Consider the following 21939-nt stretch of genomic DNA (forward strand, 5'->3'; position numbering starts at 1 on the left):
GCTTCAGATTCTGTGTCCCCCTCTCTCTCCACCCCACTCCTGCTTGTGCTCTGTCTCTCTCTGTCTTTCAAAAATAAATAAACATAAAGAAAAAATTAAAAAGGAAAAAAGAAAAGTAGAACAGCTTGGTACACAGAATGACAGATAAGTGAAAAGGCAAGAGAAAGAAGAAGACAGGATAGTGAGAGAGGGAGGTGAGAGGCTGGAAAGGCTGGTCAGTCAGTGTGGAAGCCACGTCCTTCCAATTCATTTGGCTTGTGGGTCTTAAGTGTTACCCATTAACTTCATAAAGTTATGCTGCTTCTGAACTGGCACATCATCTAGTCAAAACCCTTCCTTTTGTAGTCTAAAGAGGTTTAAATGATTTCTCTAGAATCCCAATCAGGCTTTTTGCTGTTCTTTGAAAAGTTCATACATGAGTTCATTGTTCACAGCTCTTTAATTACTCTAATATTTAAACTTTTAAGGATCATACAGACACCGGATAAAGTGCAGTGTTCCGAGAACTGTCCATGATAAAAAGGATTCCCTGGGGTCCAGCAGCAATCTCACCCTGCTCATTGATGAAATCAGATTCTAGATCTGGCCCATAGGCTGGAAGTTGTCCAATCTATGCTAAAATGTAAGAGGAAGTGAGCTCCCTAATTTCTGGAGCTTTCAAGTTTTATGCCCTTTGGAAGTCTGCTTAACATTTCATGAACATGTCATTTTACTTTGTAAGTTTCTGGCTGTTTAAATTGTGAAACATTTCGCTTTTGTTTAATTAAATTGCCATACATTTATGTCTTGTTGAAAAGAGCATTTCTCTTGAACTATCATAAATACCTCTGTCTGTATTTTGCAACCCTCACTCCTAAAAATTAAAACTGAAAAAAATACTAGAATAAGGAATGCCTTAATTAGTATGCTTTTTCTGAGAAATTTAAAATGCACTCTATACACATCTCCCTTCACCATTCATTTGTAATATGGAGGTTTGCATGGATATGGACATGTGGGCTAAGGTTTCAATCAACTCCTGGTTTCTTTCTTATGGTTATGAGTGGGGAGACAGTAGCATTTATTGAGCACTTGCTACATGTTAGGCTTTTTTACTTCTTTTATTTTTAACAAAATAGTGAATATTGTTACGCATTTGCCTTATTTCACTCTTGAATAAAATGGATCTAGTCTAAACTGGATTTAGACTATGCAATTTGCCCAAGGCCACCTAACAACTAAATGTGAAGTTTTCTATAATTTCAAGAGCTTCTTTCATAAATGCAGTGTAGAGGCCATTAGGTGCCCTCTTGCAGTTGTAAGACTCTGAGATTACAAATGCTTTGTTTTAAATGTCACAGCAACAGGGGCACCTGGGTAGCTCAGTCAGTTGAGTGTCTGACTCCTGATATTGGCTCAAGTCATGACCTCCTGGTTCGTGGGTTCGAGCCTCACATCGGGCTCATGGGTCATGCATTCCAGCCCCACATAGCTTCAGATATCTGTCTCCCTCTCTCTGCCCCTCTCCCACTCACGCATGCTCGCTTCTCTGTCTCTCTCTCTCTGTCTCAAAAATAAACAAACATTTAAAAAAAGGTTTAAAGGGGACACCTGGGTGGCTTAGTCGGTTAAGCGTCCGACTCTTGGTTTTGACTCAGGTCATGATCTCACTTTGCACTGACAGTGCAGAGCCTGCTTGAGATTCTCTCTCCCTCTCTCTCTGCCCCTCCCCCACTTGTGCTCTCTGTCTCTTAAATAAATAAGCTTAAAAAAAAATAGTAAAATAAAGTGAATAACCATAAGGAAGACATTTTCCTTCCTAGGTCTTTTGGCCTTTTTAGAAGTAAATTTGGTGATACTTTTGCTTGTATTGTAAGACTACACTTTCAGTGATAACATGAATAAAATATATTGAGTGTGTTGACATATATGCTGGGGGTAAGGGCGCATGGGTAGATCTTAATCCTCCAGTGAAACTAAATATGCTGGAAGATTTAGGAAAACTCTGGCTTTAAAATTTGATCCCCTTAAAGAGAAAACTTAGAAGAGACGGGAAGTAGTGGGAAGAAACTCGATACCTTTTAGTTATGTGGATAAGGCAGAGAAAGGCTTCCTTTCCCTTTCCCACAGCTAAACCATGACAGGTGGAACGTTCAACTTATCTTCATTTTCTCACTTTTAAAAGGGCTTGGATGTCTATAAATTTGCATTCATTTTTAAATGAAGCATGTATGACAGTGGATTTAAAAAATTATTTGACTTCATAGCAACCTTTATTTCCCTACCAGTTACTCTTACAGTGAAACTGTGAATTTGTGTGCTACTGATCATAATGACATCGTAGATGTTTCAAAACGTCTTCTCTGAAAAATGCCTTTCCCACTCCCCCCTCCAAAATTAACTGTTTATCTAAAAGAACTCTAAAGGAAGTATTTCTGAACTAGCCAAGGACGCTCTAAATACAGCAAGACACAAACCCTTACCATTGAGAAGACAACCCATATGCAGAATTCACTTATCGTCTTAAATGATGATCAAGAAAAGAGCAAGTACATTTTGAGAAATGACGGGTTCCGTGTACAGACAACGTGTGGTCCAGCTGGGATTGCAAATAACAGAGACCACTAACTAGATGATGCTGCTGCTTTGCTTAAAGCTCCTTTCTTTCCTCTACCTTTTGCTTCCTCTTGAGTTGAACAGTCTTTTGTTTTTCCTCTTTGTGTTAATTGCCTCATTGCCTACAGCCCTCTGAGCCTGGGCCTGCTGGAGGGTGGGGGGGGGGGGTGGAGCACAGAGATGTTGCGCTGTGACTCGTATCAGAAAATAGAAACTACAGGCAACTGCAGCTGTGAAAAGATTGTGCTGAAGAAACAGGATGGCTGTGGTTTGCTGTGAGCATCAATTTTCCTGTTGAGCATTTTTACAGGAAGTTGAAGAACAAAGCCAACTTCATCTTAATTAGTTCTAATGGTCTTCACATCTTAAGCACATCCAACTAAGTTTGCATCATGCAAAGAGTCTCTAAAGAATAGAATCCATAATAATTATGATAGGCATCCCCAAACTATGGGCTTTTTAAAATTCAGGATTTTAGTAGCAATTTGAGTTGGCTAAATGATTTTATTTCTACAGTGTAACTTGGAGTGGATTCATTGCCTTTATAATGAATGCTTCTACAATAACTTTTTATGGTTGTAATAACTCAATATGAATTTAAGAGCCTTTTCTTATTAAAACACTGTTGAGTTATATATAACTTAATATTTATTGGTCAAACAAATGTGCATCTGTGTATATAGAGACAGAGGGGGAAGGGGCATTATGTGTGTGTTCACAAGCTGGATGGACCTACATGAAAATGTTTAGAATATCTATAAATTATCTGCCTTATTATTAACCCCAACGCTTTTTCACCTATAATTTAATGATTATTATTTTTTAATTTTATTTATTTTGAGAGAGAGAAATACAGAGCATGTGAGCTGGGGAGGGGAAGAGAGAGGGAGAGAAATTCCCAAGGAGGCTCTGCACTGTCAGTGCAGAGCCCGATGCAGGGCTCGGACTCAGGAAGTATGAGATCATGACCTGAGCCGAAACCAAGAGTTGGACACTCAACCGACTGAGCCACCCAAGCTCCCCACCTAAAATTTAGTTTTTATCGAACGCTTCTTTCAGTGGTTAAATACAACTGTCATGTTTTATTTTCATCTTTGTGTTGTCACTCTTGAAACTAAAACAGCCGATTGGGTTTATTTGGGAAGAACTGCAGTTGGGCACATGCAAGCTATGGCAAAATCATAGGCAAACCGTGAGATCAAAGGAGAGGAAGGTGACTTTACAGAGAAAAAGGAGGAAGTTGGAAGGGGCTGCTTTGATCGAAAGCCTGCTGGAGGAAAGTCACAGTTCAGGTGGTGGCAGTTTTTCATTGGCTGGGCAAGAAGAAAATCTTCCTTCTGCCTGCTGGGGTAGTAAAGCAGGCTTCTTCCTATTGAAAAACGCTTCTTCCTGTTGGGGTCTGCAACTGAGGACATGTCAGTAGGGTCTGAGAGCTCCCTTTTCTGGCCTCCTGATTCCCTTTTATTTTTTTTATTTTGTTGGTTTATTTATTTATTTATTTATTTATTTATTTATTTATTAGTTTTTTTAAAGTAGGCTCCACACCCAGGGCGGAGCCCAACATGGGACTTGAACTCACGACCCTGAGATTAAGACCTGAGCTGAGATGGAGTCAGACACTTAACTGACTGAGCCACCCAGGTGCCCCTGACTCCATTTTAAATGAGGTTTCCATTATTTGATTCCACATTTCCCCCCTTTTGATCAAGATCTTTCCTTAAAAGTATCGCTGATCAAGAGTTGCCTCGTCCATATCCCTCACTGCCAGGAAGGAGCTTTCCTGGGTGTTGTGTCCCATATCAGAAGGGAAGTGCATAGCAGTTGGAAACCATTTAAATCCACATTTGAGTAACGAGGAAGGTTAAGAGGGAGAACTCACAGGCATTTCCTGTCTCTTGTCAAGGTTGTACACATCGGAGACCATCTTGCAACACTGGGTTAGCATCACCTTCTTGCATATTGTTACTACAAAGTTTTGACAGGCATCAGGTACGAAACTTAAAAATAATTATACAAAACACAAAAACGTGACAATTCCAAATTGTATGATTCTGCACGCTGACCCTGGGCCTGAAGGTAGCCAACTGAACAAATCAAAGGAACATGGAGAATTAGACAAAGCTCATGGTAGCCAATGTGCTTGTTTCCTAATTTTGTGCAACTGGGTTTCTACTTGCCCAGAGGAGTTCATCCATGTGCGGTAGGTGGTGTTTGCTATCACACAAATGCCTCCTTGCTCAGCAGGTAGGTCATCGAAAGCTATGTGATTATCCAAAACTACCTTAGCCAGCAATTTACGTGATCATTGTTGGGCTGACCCTGCTTTGATTATGGAACCTGGCAGCTCTCCTGACTTTAGGGAGAGATGTCTCATCAAGCATTCATTAGCACTTACTCGACCAAAGGGTGAAGACTGTCTCTATGGAGACAAATCCAAGTCATACATGCCTCTTAGAAGTTCTCATTTTTAAAAAAAAATTTTTTGAAGTTTATTTATTTATTTTGAGAGAGAGACAGAAGAGAGTGAACAGGGGAGGGGACAGAGAGAGAGGGGGAGAGAGAATCCCCAGCAGGCTCCACACTATCAGCATCAAGCCCCATGCAGGGCTTGAACTCACAAACCGTGAGATCTTGACCTAAGCCAAAACCAAGAGTCGGATGCTTAACCAACTGAGCCACCCAGGTGCCCCTAGAAGTTCTCATTTAATGAGCCATGAAGGTTGAGGGAGGTGGACCATTGGGAAGCTGCTCTTTTGTTATGAGGAGAAAAGAGAGTAGTGAATACAGCCAGGACTGCACATAGGGCTCCCTCATAAGGATTAGCATTTATGAACTCATTCGTCAGTGTGCAGGCATTAGCAACCAAGACTCAAATACCATGTTATCATGTATTGAAAGTCTTCCTAAACATATGGGTATGACAGCCAGCTTACAAATGGTCTGACTTACACTGGCTGTCCACAGTGTCTTTCTCATATATATGTGTGTGTGTGTGTGTGTGTGTGTGTGTGTGTAGATATATATATATATATATATATATATATCTACACACACATATATATGTGTGTAGATATATATATATATATGTATATATATAGTAAAACCTTGGTTTGCAAGCATAATTAGTTCTGGAAACATGCTTGTAATCCAAAGCACTTGTATATCAAAGCGAATTTCCCCATAAGAAATTATGGAAACTCACATGATTCATTTCACAATCCAAAAATATTCATATAAAAATGATTACAGTACTGTAATATAATACAAAATGATAAAGAAAATATAAAATATAAATAAAAATAAACAAATTAACCTGCACTTAACCTTGAAAACCTTCCTGGCTGGTGTGAGGGAGTCCAGAGGAGGGTTATTGTGTAGGACCATTTTCACTATCACTAACAGAATCACTGCTATCTGTTGGCTCAATGGAATCTTTTTCTGCATGGGGGCCATTGTAGATGCTCCCTCAGATGTTAACTACAGTATCGTATTAACAAACTCTTGTCACATACTGTATTTAATGTAACTGGCAATAAGACAGCAGAGGAAAGGGTGTGTGTCTACAGGCAGCCTGACCTAGAATGAAGCAAAGCTTTCCTAAACTTACTTTTGTATGGAAAAGCAAAGGACTGTCCATAGGTGCTTTGAGGTGACAAAAAATACACGAGTGCCATTTGTGGGCACCTTCCAGCGTTCTGAAAAATCACTGATTTCTGCCAAACACCGCGGCCTGAGACCAAGTGTCTGAGCATGGGAGACCGCCACCCACAATCCCACAATGAGAGAAAGAGAGAGAGAGAGAGAAAAGAACCATTGGCTCAGTTGTGATCATGTGACATTCGGCATCATGTACTACTCGTATTGCAAGACATCACTCGTTTGTCAAGTTAAAATTTCTTAGAAATGTTTGCTTGTCTTGCAGAACACTCACAGAATAAGTTACTCACAATCGAAGGTTTTACTGTACATATATATACGAGAGAGCTCATTTCTCCAACCAAAGATTGGGTTAGATTGAGGCAGGGAGCAGTGGTGTATGGATATAATAATCTAACCTTATGAAAGGGACCTGAGGAACAGTTTAGGCATGCAGTGGCATTTGGGATTCCAGCAAAATTACTTACAGGATAAGCTAAGGAGTCACGCTGTCCTGGCAGATAGAAGGTTCTGGTGACAAATCCAACAACCAGAGGAGTTTCCCCCTTTTGTAATGGATTGGGAAATGTAGATAAAAACATTATCTGTCCAAGGAAGAAAGGGAGAAGACAGAGTAAGAAGCAACAATGAGAAAAGGACCTACAGGCCTGGTCCAGCCATCTTGAGAAAGCTGTTGTCAGTTTCCATGCCTCAAAATCTTAGTCCGACCAATTGGTGTGCAGCTCCAGTCAGGGTTTGGTGCCTTTAGATGTGACATGAGAATCTAGGGGTCTATTCCTTGAAGTTTGGTGACACAGGGTTGGTTAAACAGTACTTAGTAGGGGCTCTTCGAGTGAGGTTGGAGACACTTTTGGAGGTGTCTTTTCTAATAGATGAAATCTCCAGGTTGTAAGGTGTGATGTTTAAGGTCTTCACCTCCTGGGAGCATGCAGTGAAAAAAACATTGTTCTATTAAAACATGGTCCTTTTCAATAGAAGCAAGTAAGCCTTTACAGTATTGGAGTGTATCTCCTTTTATCAGCTGTCAAAAGACATGGGAGCCAGATGCATCAGGCACCCTGTGACATTCTCAGAGGATGAGAGCTTATGAGTCTCAAAAGGTTGGATCTGAGATCTAGAAGGACCAACAGCAATGCTTTTGGCCAGGTTATTTGAAAGGTCTCTACAAATTTTGCCGATCGAGTCTTACTAATGCTGTTAGTGCGTTGGACTAGCCCTGAGGATTGACGGTGTTTGGCACCATGGAAGAACTACAGAACCGGGCACAAAGCACAGACCTGTTGAAGCACTCGATGAGTGAAGTGAGTTCCTGGGTCACTGTGAAGCTTGAGAGGGGCTCCCCAGGTAGGGATAATCTTTTCTAATAGGATTTTAGCCACAAAAGAGGCCATAACCTGTCTACCAGGGAAAGCTTCCAGCCCAGTGAGAAGACACACAGATCAAGACTAAAACACATTTTTGTCCATGAGATGGGAGGAACTGAATAAAACCCACTTGCCACGCCTCTAACGGTCCATCGGGCAGTTTAAAATGCCTAGGAGCAGCATGGACGTATTTCCCAAGCTTGTATTTTACACAGGGAGGGCAATCAAGGTAGGCACTTTTTGCAGCCTTATTAATATTTCCCCACCAGTATTGTTTCATAAAGCCTATCATCTTATCAGCAGGCTAATGATTTCATGCACGTACAGTGGTTAGTAATGGGAATTTGAGACTCTTTGGCAGGACTGCATTGTTATTTGGTTCAAGCCAGAGTTCTCTCTTTTTACTGAACCAACAATTATTAGATTTCCAATATCGTGTTTTCCTCTCCGGGGCCAATTGTTGGGCATCTCTTGTCAATTTTGGGGATTTTCTTTTGGAGGAACATCCTTTTGGACCATGAGAGGTTTGCTTATTTGTTCCCTGAAGACCGGCATTTTTGACAGAAACATTGGTTTTCTTCAGCCTCCAGGGAGTCAAGTCTGGAATGCCCAGTTATCTTAATACTAGCTACGGCAGCTGGCAAAAGTATGGCATCTAATAAAAGTGTTAGTTTTGTTCCCATTAGAGGTAAGGAAACCTTGCCATAACCTTTCCATAACATCCCAGTCATGGGCCACCCCAAAGGCATACTGACTGTCCGTGTAGATGTTTGTTGAGTTTGCCTTTGGCTAAGGTTCAAGACTGAATAAAGAGCCTATAATTCAGCCTGTTGGGGTAAAGGTAAAGGAACTCTTTTAAAAAGGGTTGTAATAGTGTGCCTGGCATATTTACCATTTTCATCCCTTGAATAAGACCCATCAGTAAACCATGAAAGATCTGCGTTGGTGTGAGTTTTCTGTAAATTATCACGGGGAGTCAAAAGGTGCTGTGTCAGCCTCACGCAGTTGTGAGAGGCTCCATCATTGAAGAGGGAGAGGAGAGTGGCATGGCTAAGGATATTGCAGCAAGAAAGAGGTACATGATGAGCGGTTAGTGGGGAATTTCACGGGAGATGAAGCGACTGGCTGAAAGGTGTTGTGTGGTGAGAATTCAGGAGGGCCTCTGGTGCATGGGACAAAGATCATTAGAGGGGGTCCCATGATTGTTTCTTCAGTGGCCTCAACCAAAAACGCAGTGTGGCAGGAATGACTCCGAGCAAAGGGAGGTATCCTCATGCCTGAGGGTCCAGTTATTGGCTATACTAATGCCCTATAGATCTATGACGGTTTCCATATTTTTTGGTGAGTGTTCCAAGGGCATTCTCTTCTCTCTCACAAAAAGGGGGAAAAAAGAACCTCCCTGATATCCGAGGGCAGGGAGCTTTATCAAGCTTTTCTTTAAGGTCCCCAAGTCTGTGTTTTCCTGATCTTCCCAAATAATAGGGTCAGGTTTGTTGTTGTTTTTATTTGTATGTTGTTTATTTATGTATATGCTGTATGGTGTTGTTCATTTATTTTGAGGAGGGGAGGGGCAGAGAGAGAGGGAGAGAGAGAATCCCAGAATCCCAAGCAGGCTCCGTGCCGTCAGTGCAGAGACCGATGCAGGGCCTGATCCCATGAACTGTGAGATCATGACCTGAGCCAAAATCAAGAGTCTGATGCTTAACCAACTGAGCCATCCAGGCACCCCCATGGTTTGTTGTTTTTTAGTAAAACATATAGGGGTTGGGCCACAGGAGAAAAGTTTGGAATCCAATTTCGATAGTAGCCAGGTAGCCTGAGAAAACCTCATAATGGTGCTTCGTTTGAGGTTTTGGGACGTTGAGGATACCGCTCAGCCTATCTGAATCTAAATGTAGCCCTTTTCCGAGATTTATCTGGGGTGGCCGGGGTGGGGAGCACAGGGGAGCAGGGAGGCTGAGACTCTGTGGTCCACAGGTTTATCTATAAGTCAGTGCACAGACAGAAGCATAATAGCAACAACAGAAAGTTGTAAAACAACTAGATGAAAGAAGCCTGACAGGGTGGCAGTCCCCTGAAAGGGTCCCTGTACCACAGCCTGACCCCTGAGAGGTATCGGACAGAAGTTCAGTGTGATCTTTGCAACGGGGGACTGACTCACGAGAAGGGTTCCTGGTAATTGACCAGAATCTAGCCCTTCCTTGCTCGGTGTTAGGATAATGGGATGACAGGTTAGCTGGCGAAGGGGGAGTCTGATACAATGATTTTGAGGCCTGAGGGGCATTTCATCCACCAAGCACACAGATGATCTGTTCCCTGGAGAGCATCTTTGGGGCCCTGTGGGCGGACCTGGCCACCCCCTTCCTTGGTAAGCTGCTTTCTCCGGCTCTGTTAACACCATTGCTTTGGCTGCAGTGTCTTTCACAGTAAGTTGCTCCTGAATCCAATTTCCGATCCCCATCCTTCCTCCTGGAGCTAAGACACGTGTGACACTGAGGCCTCAGAAGGTGACTCCTGCCCCAATACAGGCATCATAGCACAGGCGCCCAGCGCTGGCTACGCTGCCCACTTGGCCCCACAGGTGACTGGCTGGTGTCATCCAGAAAAGGCCAATTTAAGGAACACATTTTAAAAGAATCTGAGACCGTCTCTTATTGAAAAACAAATTCTAACCTAGTCTACAGGTGTCAGCCCTTTACCTGCCTAAAAATGCTTATCTAAAAACAGCAGGGATTGAAAGGATTGGTTGTGAATGAATTTCTGTCTTTTGGTGAGTTCCTTAGACTCCCTGAGTCTCAGCGTCCTCTGGAAGGTGTGCGGAATCACGCTAGTTTGCAATGTCACTGTTACAAGTTAGCGATGTTCTAAGTGCCTTCGATCCACTTGATGGTCAATAACCGACAGCTATTGTTGCTGCTGTGGAGGCTCTAAAAATTCATTTTCTCAGTGGTCCACTTGGAATGGAACTGTTCCAAACTGTCTTCATTCCCGCCATCCAGCGCCTCTGATACGTCCAGCCATGTCCTTTTAGCTCTTACATTCCCTTTGTGCTCACAGAAAGCAAGCCATCTAGCGACACTTTAAGAGAAAGTATTTGTTTCAGGGTGTAAGTTTTACACACTAACCTTTAGTGCCTGAACGGAATTAATTTTTTTAATTCTAAATAAATCGTTTTCTTCACTTAAGAAACATTGAGAACAAGAGCGCCTGGGTGGCCCTGTCAGCTAAACACCTTACTCTTGATCTTGGCTCAGGTCACCATCTCACAGCTTGTGAGTTCGAGCCCCATGTCGGGCTCTGTGCTGACAGTGTGGAGCCTGCCTAGGATTCTCTCCTCTCTCTTTGCTCCTCCCATGCTTATGCTCTCTCTCAAAATAAGTAAACATTTTAAAAAAGGGAGAGACATCGAGAACAAAAGAAAGAGAATTCTGGTGTTTGAAATTCAGGACACATGTTCCATGTAGTTCAGGTGGTAAGTGTCCCAGGCTGCCCACTGGTTTAAGGCTCAGATTCTGCAACAGGCATCTCCTATTTTAGTGCACATGAATCACCTTGGCATCTTGCTAAAATGCCGAAACAAATTCAGTGGTGGGGAGAGGGACTGAGATTTGACATTTCCAACAGCGCAGGGTGATGATGCCCTTGCTGCTGACCTAGGACCGCACTTGAGTAGCAAGGACTGGGTGGGAGAAGCTGGGATTACTTAGGGGCGAGAAAGTGGGTGAGGCCGGCCCCGTGCTTGGGATCTGGGGCTTTGGATGAGACTCCGGAATGGGACTCCAAGGGGGGCGGGGAAGGGAGGTGGGTTTGTGGCTAGGGAGCTCCTGGGAGACTTCCTTGCCCCGTAATTTCTTCAGCTCCTAATGTTTGCCAGGCTTCCCCCTTCCCACTGCCACTGGCCGGGTTTTCCCCGCACTCTCCCACACCATCACAGAGTCTGGCTTTTCTCTTGTTCCCAGAGCTGTCACACTGTGCACAAAGCTTTTCTAGTGAGGTGTATTTCTAGTAAACAGCCTGGGAGTCAGAGTTTGGGACCTGGTCTCTTTTTTCCCCCTCTTTTTAAAAACTTAGGAAATGCCAGGTAGCACAAAGATAGGAATCCAGCCCCCTTGCCCATCTTCCCTGCCTGCTTTACTTGATCCCTGTCCTCTTTCTTGGAAGACTGTAAGACCTTTGCAGGCAAAACCAGAAAAAGATTGGTCTTTGCATTTCCACAGTGTGTGCCCAGACCCAGGCGAATGCCAGGCATCTGCAAGAAGACAAGCAGTGATCAGGAGCAGGAGAGCAAGATAGGATGTCGTCATGGAAATGAGTGGGGATGAGGAGACGCTTGAACATCAGATTTGCCAGGATTCATTTCTAGCAGTTTTAAGACCACCTTCCAGCTCACTCAGGCCCCAGGCCCAGATCCCTCCAGGTGTCATTCCCCCGACCTGTTCTGGCGGGTGGAAGAATCAAGAAGTGTGAGGGGCCAGTTTTGCTTCCATTGTCTTTGCCCATCTTGGCTCAGAAACCTCCTCTGCTAGGATCCTTCCAGAAGGGTAACATCTTAGCAATGTTGTAAAGGTAATTCCCATCCCTTATAAAACTTGGCCTATGTGAATAGCTGTCACTTTGGTGGTGGGAAGGAGGGAAGGAAGATTAGGACAGAGTGTTACTAAAAAGCCTAGGGGCCTGGGTGGCTCAGTCGGTTGAGCTTCTGACTCTTGATTTCAGCTCAGGTCATGATCCCAGTGTCCTGGGATCAAGTCCCGTGTCAAGCTCTGCACTGAGTATGCAGCCTGCTTAAAATTCTCTCTCTCTCTCTCTCTCTCTCTCTCTCTCTCTCTCGGGCACCTGGATGGCTCAGTCAGTTGAACAGATGACTATAGCTCAGGTCATGATCTAACGGTTTGTGAGTTCGAGCCCTGCATTGGGCTCAGTGCTGTCAGCAAAGAACCCTCTTCGAATCCTCTGTCCCCTTCTCTCTGCCAACCCCCCCACCCCGTGCTCTCTCAAAACTAAATAAAACATCTAAAAAAATTCTTGGGGTGCTTGGGTGGCTCTGTCGATGAAGTGTCTGACTTTGGCTCAGGTCATGATCTCACGGTCCGTGAATTCAAGCCCTGCCTCGGGTGGGCTCTGTGCTGACAGCCCAGAGCCCCGGAGCCTGCTTCGGATTCTGTGTCTCCCTCTCTCTCTGCCCCTCTCCCACTCACAATCTGTCTCTCTCTTTCTCAAAAATGAATAAACATAAAAAAAAAATTTTTGTTTTAATTCTCCTTCTGCCCCTCTCTCCTGCTTGCTATCTCTCTAAAATAAAAAATAATAATAATAAAAGTAAATAAAAAGTCTAATATGTGACCATATTTTGTTCCTGTTTGTTTTGTTTTTACAGATTCATCGGCAAGGCTGTTGAAAGTGTAACTGTCCGAGATGCCCGTCCCTCCCCCTCCGGCGCCCCCACCCCCACCGACGTTTGCTCTGGTGAGTAGCTCCTCACCATCCGTCACTGGTGCGCAGAGCAGGCCAGATTAAGGCAACCCTGCCACGCATGTATTTGTTTTCAGTGTATTCACATTCTGGGTAAGTGCTGTGCGGCAGGTTTTCCCAGTGCAGGGTGAGCCAGACCCTGAGATCCCAAAAGGTTGGTTGTTAAAGGTCCCAGGCAATGCCAAGTACACGTGTGGGATGTGCATTCACTGGGTTTCCTTCCCACACACCAGCCCGAGACGTGTTCACAGGGGTTCTGCCGGGTGTGCACGGTTTCCATTCAAATGGACTCGACTTCTAGCCTTTAACTTCTGGAAAGGACAGTCCAGAAACCCAGGTCTCTGTATGAAATGCATCCGTTAAAGCTTCCTGCAGACTCACCCTTTTCTTTTTCTCTGCCTTTTCCCCTTTATTCCCACCTGTATTTTTAGCAGATATCATCCACCACCCCCTATCCCCGCTTCCCCCATACTCATATCCTGCTTTAAAACTGTCCTTGCATTTAAATGTCCACTTTCCAATGGAATATCTTCACTGGGCTCCTCCTCATCTCTTGATAGACCTGTCCTCAGAAATTAGTGCACCCTCTTACAGGAAACCGGCAGCCCTCCACGTGGTGATACAGAAAGGTTCACAGACACACCCCATTGCCCCATTAACTCCCTCAGCTTGTGAGGCTTCCTCCCCACTAAGGAGCCTCACGGCGATGGGTCCTTCATTTCTCATTTGGGGAAACTGAGGCTCGGGGAGGAAAAGTCTCTTGCCCAGGCTTCCACAGGACACATTTACAGAGTCCATCTGAAGCTGGAACCTAGTTGGAAGAACAATTAGTTGGCTTGTTGCTACTCAGTGTGGTCCTCTGACTGCTGGTTAGGGGCTCCAAGGAGATAGTTACAGAAATTGAGAGTAAGCATGAAGATATACAGCAATTTGACAATAGTATTGTGTCTGTTGTGTGTCTCTTGTTTTAACTAATTCATGTTTCTACAAATTAATTGTTACAAAAGTTTCAGTCCAAGATGCATTGGAAAAAAAAAATTTTTTTTTAATTGGTCCCTCAGTCAGAGAAGTTTGAAAAGTTCTGATCTGGCTAACATAGCAGGCTTGTTTATCTGTATTTCCCCCAAAGAGTGGTTTTATACCACTAGCTGGGTAAGTACATGGATTAATTATTTTTTTTTATTTTAATGCTCATGTAATGATTTTAATGCATGTTCTAAAAATTATAACTAGCACATCAAACTGAGGGCTTAATAGTGAGTTAATTTAAAAGAAAATATTCACCTGAAAAATAGTATAATAGTATAGTGGACTGACTTAATGAAAAATACTAAATAAATAATACAGGTAGCTGAGAAGATACATAAGTTATACAAGTTGTACCAGAGTGACTGAAATGTATCCTATTAACTCATTTCCACCCATTATTCTGTGACTGAAAGCAAGATCCTAAATAAATCGGATATAGAGATGAGCAAAGGGAAAGGGGGGTTAGTGGCCATCCTAGGGCACTGTCTAGTGGGACAGTTCAGTTAAGGGTTCTTGACTGCAGAAGTAGCACCCAAGGAGGTTGGGCACCAAGATAAATTCGGAGGCATAACAGGAGGCTGGTGAAAATTGCTGACCCCAAGGTGGTAAGAGAGCCAGTGCTTAACCTCTCTGGGCCTCAGATTGTTTTTTGTTTTTTTTTTTTTTTTTCATCCTTAAAATGAAGACAGGGAATTTTAAAAGTTCTTTCTAAGGGGAACCTGGATGGCTCAGTTGGTTAATAAGCGTCCGACTTCAGCTCAGGTCATGATCACACAGTTTGTGGGTTCGAGCTCCACATCAGGCTCTGTGCTGACAGCTCAAAGCCTGGAGCCTGCTTCAGATTCTGTGTCTCCCTCTGTCTCTCTGTCCCTCCCCTGCTCATGTTCTCTATCTAAAACAAATAAACATTAAAAAAAATGTTTTTAATAAATAAATAAATAAATAAATAAATAAATAAAAGTGCTTTCCAAGATGTGTTGTTGAGTTGAAAAAAACAGTTTCAGAGGAATGGAAGGTGACTCCATTAGCAAAAGTGAACTGTACACATAAAAAGCACATCTGGAAAGGAGCGCTGAGAAGCTGCTGTTAACAGGCTTGCTTCAGGGGTGTGTTGGAGGCAGGTGGGGAAGGGGTACTTTGTTATTTTTTTAACTGAGATTTATAACTGGCGAGGAACGTTGTGTACGTTTAAGTCATACAAGGGGTTGATTTGCTACAGTTATGTATTGCGGTGTAATTGCAACCTTAGCTTTAGCTGGCCTGTCTTTCACATCACATAATTATCATTCCTTGTTTTCTGGTGAAAACATTTAAGACCTAGTCTCTTAGCAACTTTGAAGCTTATAATACAGTATTGTTAACTGTAATCACTGTGCTGTACAGTAGATCTCCAAGATGTATTCATCTTGTAGTTTGATTTTGTGCCTTTTAACAGCATCTCCCCAATTTGGGCAAAGGGGCATTTGTTGATCCCACATTTACCCTTCTGCCAAGTTACAGGGAAGGCTGTGGGGTCAGACAGCCAGGGTTTGAATCCTACCTCCTCCCCCTCTGACTAGCTGGGTGACTGGGGCAAATGATTCCACTTCCCTGTGCCTCTATTTCCTTGTCCGTAAAATGGAAATAATGACTCACAGGGTTGATGAGGACCAAATGAATTAATACACATAAAAGTTCTAAAAGCAGTGCCTGGCCCAGGGGAAAAACTATATAAATGATAACTGCTGTTATTATGAGCAAATAATACTCTGTAATTATTTCAAGACCCTTCCAGCTTAACACAGAGATTCCATGTAGCCTGCTTCCGGGTTTTCCTTAGCTTTCCCTCTGCCTCCGACTCTGATACTAAATCGCTGGGTGAGGGCTCCAGCTAAAATGCCCCAGCTTTACCTCTTGTGCCCCTCGCTGGCTCCTCTGGAGTCAGATCCTTCAAGAAGGGCCGGGGCCAACCTAGAAGGTCTCTTAGGTCTGCTGGAAGGACCTTTGGGTTTGGGGAAGCCAAGTGTCCCTGGGGCCAGGCCAGACCAAGCCAGTTTCTACATGTGGCAGACACAGGCACATGCCTACTTCCGAGTCCTGTGTGCTGGGCTCCTCGTGTCCCCACTCCATCAAATAACCCTGAGAAAGTGAGATCTCAATTTCACAGCGAGGATATTTCCTAGGAATTCTGGAAAAGGGAGAAAATACCTAAACATTTTAAACCACCACCTTTGTCTACCCTGCAATCTCTGTGAGCCAAGCTTTCAAAGGGATTGAACATTAGAAACACCTCCAGTAAGGGACTTCTGGGAACTTTTTGGGATTATGGGCATGTTCTATATCTTCATTGTGGTGATGGTTACATGACTGTGTATGGTTGTCAAACTGGTGGAACTCTACACTAAAAGAGTGATTTTACTACATGTAAAATACACCTCAGGTCTGGCTTAAATTAAAAAGAAAAAAAAAAAGTCTTCGGCAATGTAGAGAGGGAATTGTTTTCTAAAACTTTGGTGGATTTAAAGAACAAAGAGCTGACCCTTTGTGCTACAGACCATTTGCCCCTTGCATCAGGTTAGCTCTAAAAGATGTGAAGGAGAAGCTGATCTTCAGGGCACGTTCTGGAGGGTGAAGCTTCGTAGTATCCAGCAGAATCCTCTTAGACTTAAAATTCCCTTCTCGTCTCTTCACATCCATCCCTGGCTCCGTTGGTTACGGCCAGACTGTGGTCTGAATTTTTAGAGACTTTTATCAGGGACTGACTCTTCCTGCATTAAAAATGAGTGTAATTTATTGCTGCATCTGTTCCCAAATGTCTGGGTCTTAAAAAGAATGACATCGGATCTAAAACTTGTGGAGAATTTACAGCCTATTGCCAAGAACCTCAATAACAAGCTTCCAATACTCTAGCTGTCCCCACCGAGTGTTGTGGTACATGATTTTTAATTCAAGAGATGAATACAAGTGTGCGTGCTCTCCTTTTAGGCCAATACAGAAAAGCCTACCTTGAATAAGTCCGAACAGGCTGGGAGAAATGCCCTTCTGTCTGACATCAGCAAAGGGAAGAAACTGAAGAAGACTGTCACCAATGACAGAAGTGCACCGATATTGGACAGTAAGTGAAAAAAGCTGTTTTCCATGGAGATACATGATTTATGGCCTAACCATCAACCCAACCCTACCCTTCCAGAAAGATTTTTTTTTTTTTTTTTTTTTTGGTTAACAACAGCTGCAAAGCTAGCAAAATAAGGGACTTGTATCACTCAGTGTAGCCACAGCTCCGGCTTGGGTTCCCTCTAATGCTGCAGGAAGCCAGTATAATAACTCTTTGTCCAAGGCACACACAGCAGCGATTCTCTGAATTATTCACAACACTTTCTGGAAGTTAACCCGTTACTGTTTGCACCGCAGATCAAAAGGCAGCATGCAATATGGAAAGAGCCCTAGAATCGGAGGACGTAGGTTTGGGTTCTGGCACATCCACCCCTTACCATCTCCGAGCCTTACTGTCTTCAGTTGTAAAGTGGAGATAATATGTGTTCTGCTGCTCTCACGGGCATGCCGTGAGCATCAAACAAGACCATGCAAAAGTGTTTTGTGGTCTGGAATGTGTCATTCAAGTGTAAGATGCGATTTTCAGGAGCTGGGAGAGAGAGAGGAAATGAGATCACAACTTTGCTTATCTATCCATCATAAGTCTGAGATACTTTCTAGAACAAAGCAGGGTATGTATAAACAAACAGGGCTCCTGTTAACATTTACAACAGAATGAAAATGTACCCATGACTAGAATCCACTGGTAGTTAATAACCAGGCCTCGAGACTGTCTCCTCATGTTCCTAGACCTCTCCACTGCCAGCTAGATGTCCCCAAAATACATCCTACACACACATCCCATTTGGACTCCATAGGAAATAGCCTGACTTTCCAAAATCACCAGAGGGAGCCTTGTAGACACTGGAAAGTGATACAGGATTTTAGCCAAGTAGAGGATCAGAAGTGTTTAGGAGGAAGTTCTAGGAAAAGCGCCTAATGGGTAGAGAAGAAAGAAGGCGAGAACATGGGTGTGGAGAAAATGGAAAAGAGGAAGGCCAAGACAAGGCTTTTACATGTTGCTCTGTTACCAGGCTCTGTGTCACAGAGGAGAGAACACCAATCTCCAAAAGCCACTATGGGGTATTTTACCCTTGACTTGACACAGTTACCTCTTAGTCAAAATGCCCACAAAACTGATATGGTATTTTATAACCCCTTAGTCCTCTTGATTGGTACCACGAGATTCTCCTTGAGGGGAGCCCGGCACCACTCATCTCTGGGAAGCCTTGGTCCAAAGCTGTGTGAGTCATGGTGCCTGTTTGTGGGGCCAGAGGAGCTCCACAAACTGCCAACCTCTGGGACAGAGTTCAGCTGTTCTCTCCACTCTGGGAAGGGGCCTAGGGCTCGAGAGAGGTAGATGTGAATTCCCCACTGATGTTGAAGAAGACTGCACAGTCTAGTGCCTATTCCTGAATCCACTATTGGAAACTAATTGTGTTCTTCAAGGTCCTCTTCTCCTCCCATTAAATGGAAATAAATATTAGTTCTTCTCCTTTCCAGCTGCTCAATGATGTTTATGAATGCACTTTGCTAGGTGGACACATGATGCAACCCAATGCATGCCCTTGTTGTCCATGCACTTAATGGTCTCCTATATTGTTCCACAGGCTCTTTGCAAGTGGCAAAATCCATGTATAGTTTTTTATTTGTTTCCAACAGAAATTTCCCTGGGTCCTATGTCAAAATGTGGACCATGGTTGTATATAACTCTTTTTTTTTAAGTTTACTTATTTTTATTTTGAGAGAGAGAGAGCATGCACGCATGAAGCAGGGGAGGGGCAGAGAGAGAGGGAGAGAGAATCCCAAGCAGTCTCCATGCTGTCAATACAGAGTCCAATGTGGGGCTCAATCTCACGAACCATGAAATCATGACCTGAGCTGAAATCAAGAGCTGGACACTTAACTGACTGAGCCACCCAAGTGCCCCATACATCCTATAACTTAATTCAGCCTTATTCTGCAGTGTGATTACTAATGAAGTAACCTGGAGCCAATTAGTTATCCTCAACTACTTCAGCTTCTCTATCTGGAAGGTGCACAAATGTTTCTGGTTAAGAAGACTGATGTATGATGTCTGATAGTGATCATCAGTCTCTTTGAGTGCCATGTAAAGGCATCCTATGTAAATGCAATATTCTAAAATGTGTCATTAATTAATGAATAATATTTAAATGATGTTATTATTGGTAATAATTAAAATTAATTAAAATGTGTACTTTTATATGGAAACAATTTTGCATACACTTCTAGAAATTATTATTGTAATTTTATTTGTTAGGTGAAGTAATCAGTTCACTATCAGACTATTTCTTCTATCAGCAGAGCTCCCATAGGTAGCCCAGAAAGCTCTACATCTAGAAAATATACAGAGCTACACAGACTTATGATCAATCTAATCGAGAAAAAAGGAAAACACAAATGAATAAAGTTTAGGACTCAGAATGTAGATTAGTAAGAGATTCAAGCAGGTTTACTAAAATTAAGGATGCTATGATGAATTTATATGCTAAAACATGTTAAAATCTTAAATTAAAATTTACCAAAATTCACTCATGAAGCTTCATTGAGCAAGAGAAAAGTTGAAAACTTTATCAGGCTACTTTCTCTCTCAAAAGGTTTAGAGCCAGACAGTTTTATCAGTAAATTCTTCCAGATTTTAAGAAACAGCTCATTCAAGTGCTATACAAATTATTCCCAAACATAGAAAGAGATGGAGAGCTATCTGATAGACTTAATGAGACTAGCATGATCCTAACCTCAGACTTGACCAAGGCAACGCAAACACAAAAAGAAAGCTATGTATCAGTGTCCCAGGGGGCATGTGCAATGTTTGGCGGCATTTTTAGTTGTCACAACTTGGTGAATGAGGGATTCCTACTGACATCTAGTGGGTAGAGGCTATGGATGCTGTAAACATTCTATAGAGAACAACATAGCCACCCACCACAAAGAATTATCTGAGGGGTTCCTGGGTGGCTCAGTTGGTTAAGTGTCCAACTCTTGATTTTGTCTTAAGTCAAGCCCTACATCAGGCTCTGCACTGACATCAGAGAGCCTGCTTGGGATTCTCTCTCCCTCTCTCTCTGTCCCTTCTCTGCTCTCTCAAAATAAACAAACATTTAAAAAAAATTATCTGACCTAAAGTGTCAGTGGTTTCAAGGTTAAGAAACCCTATTATGGACTTATGATCATAGATGAGAAGATACTAATTAAAACCAAAAACATCTAATTCAATAGTATATTAAAAGAATAATTCACCGAGACCAGGGTTTATCTCATTTTTAACATTAGAAAGTCTATTAAGCCATCATATCAAATCCATATCAGATCATGAATAGGCATTTGATAAAATTCCATGCCATAAGAAAGTCATTTTTTGTTTTTAAGTTTATTTATTTGAGGGGTAGGGACAGGGCAGAAAGAGAATCCCAAGCAGGCTCTGTGCTGTCAGCGTGGAGCCCAACACGGGGCTTGAACCAATGAATTGTGAGATCATGACCTGAGCCACCCAGGCACCCCCAAGAAAGTCTTAAAAACCTAAAATAGAGAATCCTTGCTGACTGTGAATACTTAGAAGGGAAAAAAAACCTATTTCAAACCAATAGTTAGAATGTAACTTTGAAACATTAAAGGTGTGCTCATTAAAATCAAACTGTGGTTGTCTTTAGTTTAACAGTATTAATAATTTATATTGCATGGAAGTCCAGTCATCAGAGTTATTACTTACATAAACTAGAACTAAGATAAGATACACCGCTATTAGAAAAGAGGAGGCAAAACCTTTATTATTTGCAGACCATATGTCTAAACTACTAAAAAATCCAATAAATGTTTTATAAATTTTAATTTAGAAAATATAGCAAAATGGTTTCTTAGATGTCAAATGAAATTTTCTGATGCCAGTGATAACCAATTACAAAAGGGGAAACAATTTCAACAAACAAAAATGTATCAAAGGAACCCTAACAAGAAGATATGTGACCCATATCATGAAAATTACATATCTTCACTGAGTAAACCAGAATCCATGGGAGAATCTACCATATTTCCAGGTGGTCTAAATATCATACAAGTATCAATTCTCCCCTACTAATTTGTAGATTTCATATACTACTCTAGAAAGTTTTCCAGGGATAGAACTTTCAACAATGTTTAACCTCATAAATACAGACATACATACATAAGTATTTTGTCATGAGATCCTTTTTTAAAAAGAGAGTATAATCATGGCTCTCATACAGATATAAAAAGAACATAAGTCAGGGGCACCTGGGTGGCTCAGTCAGTTAAGTGGCTGACTTAGGCTCAGGTCATGATCTCAGGGCCTGTGAGTTCGAGCCCGGCATCAGGCTCTTTGCTGACAGCTTGGAGCCTGGAACCTGCCTCAGACTCTGTGTCTCCCTCTCTCTCAGTGCCCCTCCCCTACTCACATTCTCTCTCTCAAAAAAAAAAATAATAAATAGACATTAAAATTTTTTTTTAAAGAACATAAGTCAGATATTTCATTTAACTCATTAATGAGGGAAGCAGTATAATGTTACCAGTTCAAAGGAGAATTCAAAGTACCACACTCATTAGGCAGATCAGAGGGGAAATTTACAAATAGGTGCAAAATCCATCAGTAATCAATTTCATGCCACTGAATACAACTAATTTATGTTTCTATGGACAATTATTATCAGTTTTCTACAATTTAAAGAGTTGTAAAATAGCTGAAAGACCTGGAAAATAACCCAAAAGCCTAGAC

General features: G+C 42.4%; 1 protein-coding gene across 8 annotated transcripts in view; it reads left to right on the top strand.

Annotated features, from left to right (window-relative positions):
* WIPF1 (WAS/WASL interacting protein family member 1) overlaps positions 1-21939 on the top strand; it is a 131050-nt gene that overhangs the window by 83521 nt on the left and 25590 nt on the right. For 4 of the 8 annotated variants that reach the window (XM_049616010.1, XM_049616009.1, XM_049616011.1 and 1 more), the window contains 3 exons: positions 4499-4584; positions 12994-13082; positions 17082-17211. In XM_049616010.1, the coding sequence (XP_049471967.1) occupies positions 13032-13082; positions 17082-17211 (181 nt within the window). In that variant the 5' untranslated portion in view covers positions 4499-4584; positions 12994-13031. The remainder of the gene's footprint in view (positions 1-4498; positions 4585-12993; positions 13083-17081; positions 17212-21939) is intronic. The other 4 variants (XM_049616014.1, XM_049616012.1, XM_049616013.1 and 1 more) reach the window with 1 other exon arrangement.

Source organism: Panthera uncia (assembly GCF_023721935.1).
Source record: "Panthera uncia isolate 11264 chromosome C1 unlocalized genomic scaffold, Puncia_PCG_1.0 HiC_scaffold_3, whole genome shotgun sequence".
NCBI classification, from domain to species: domain Eukaryota; kingdom Metazoa; phylum Chordata; class Mammalia; order Carnivora; family Felidae; genus Panthera; species Panthera uncia.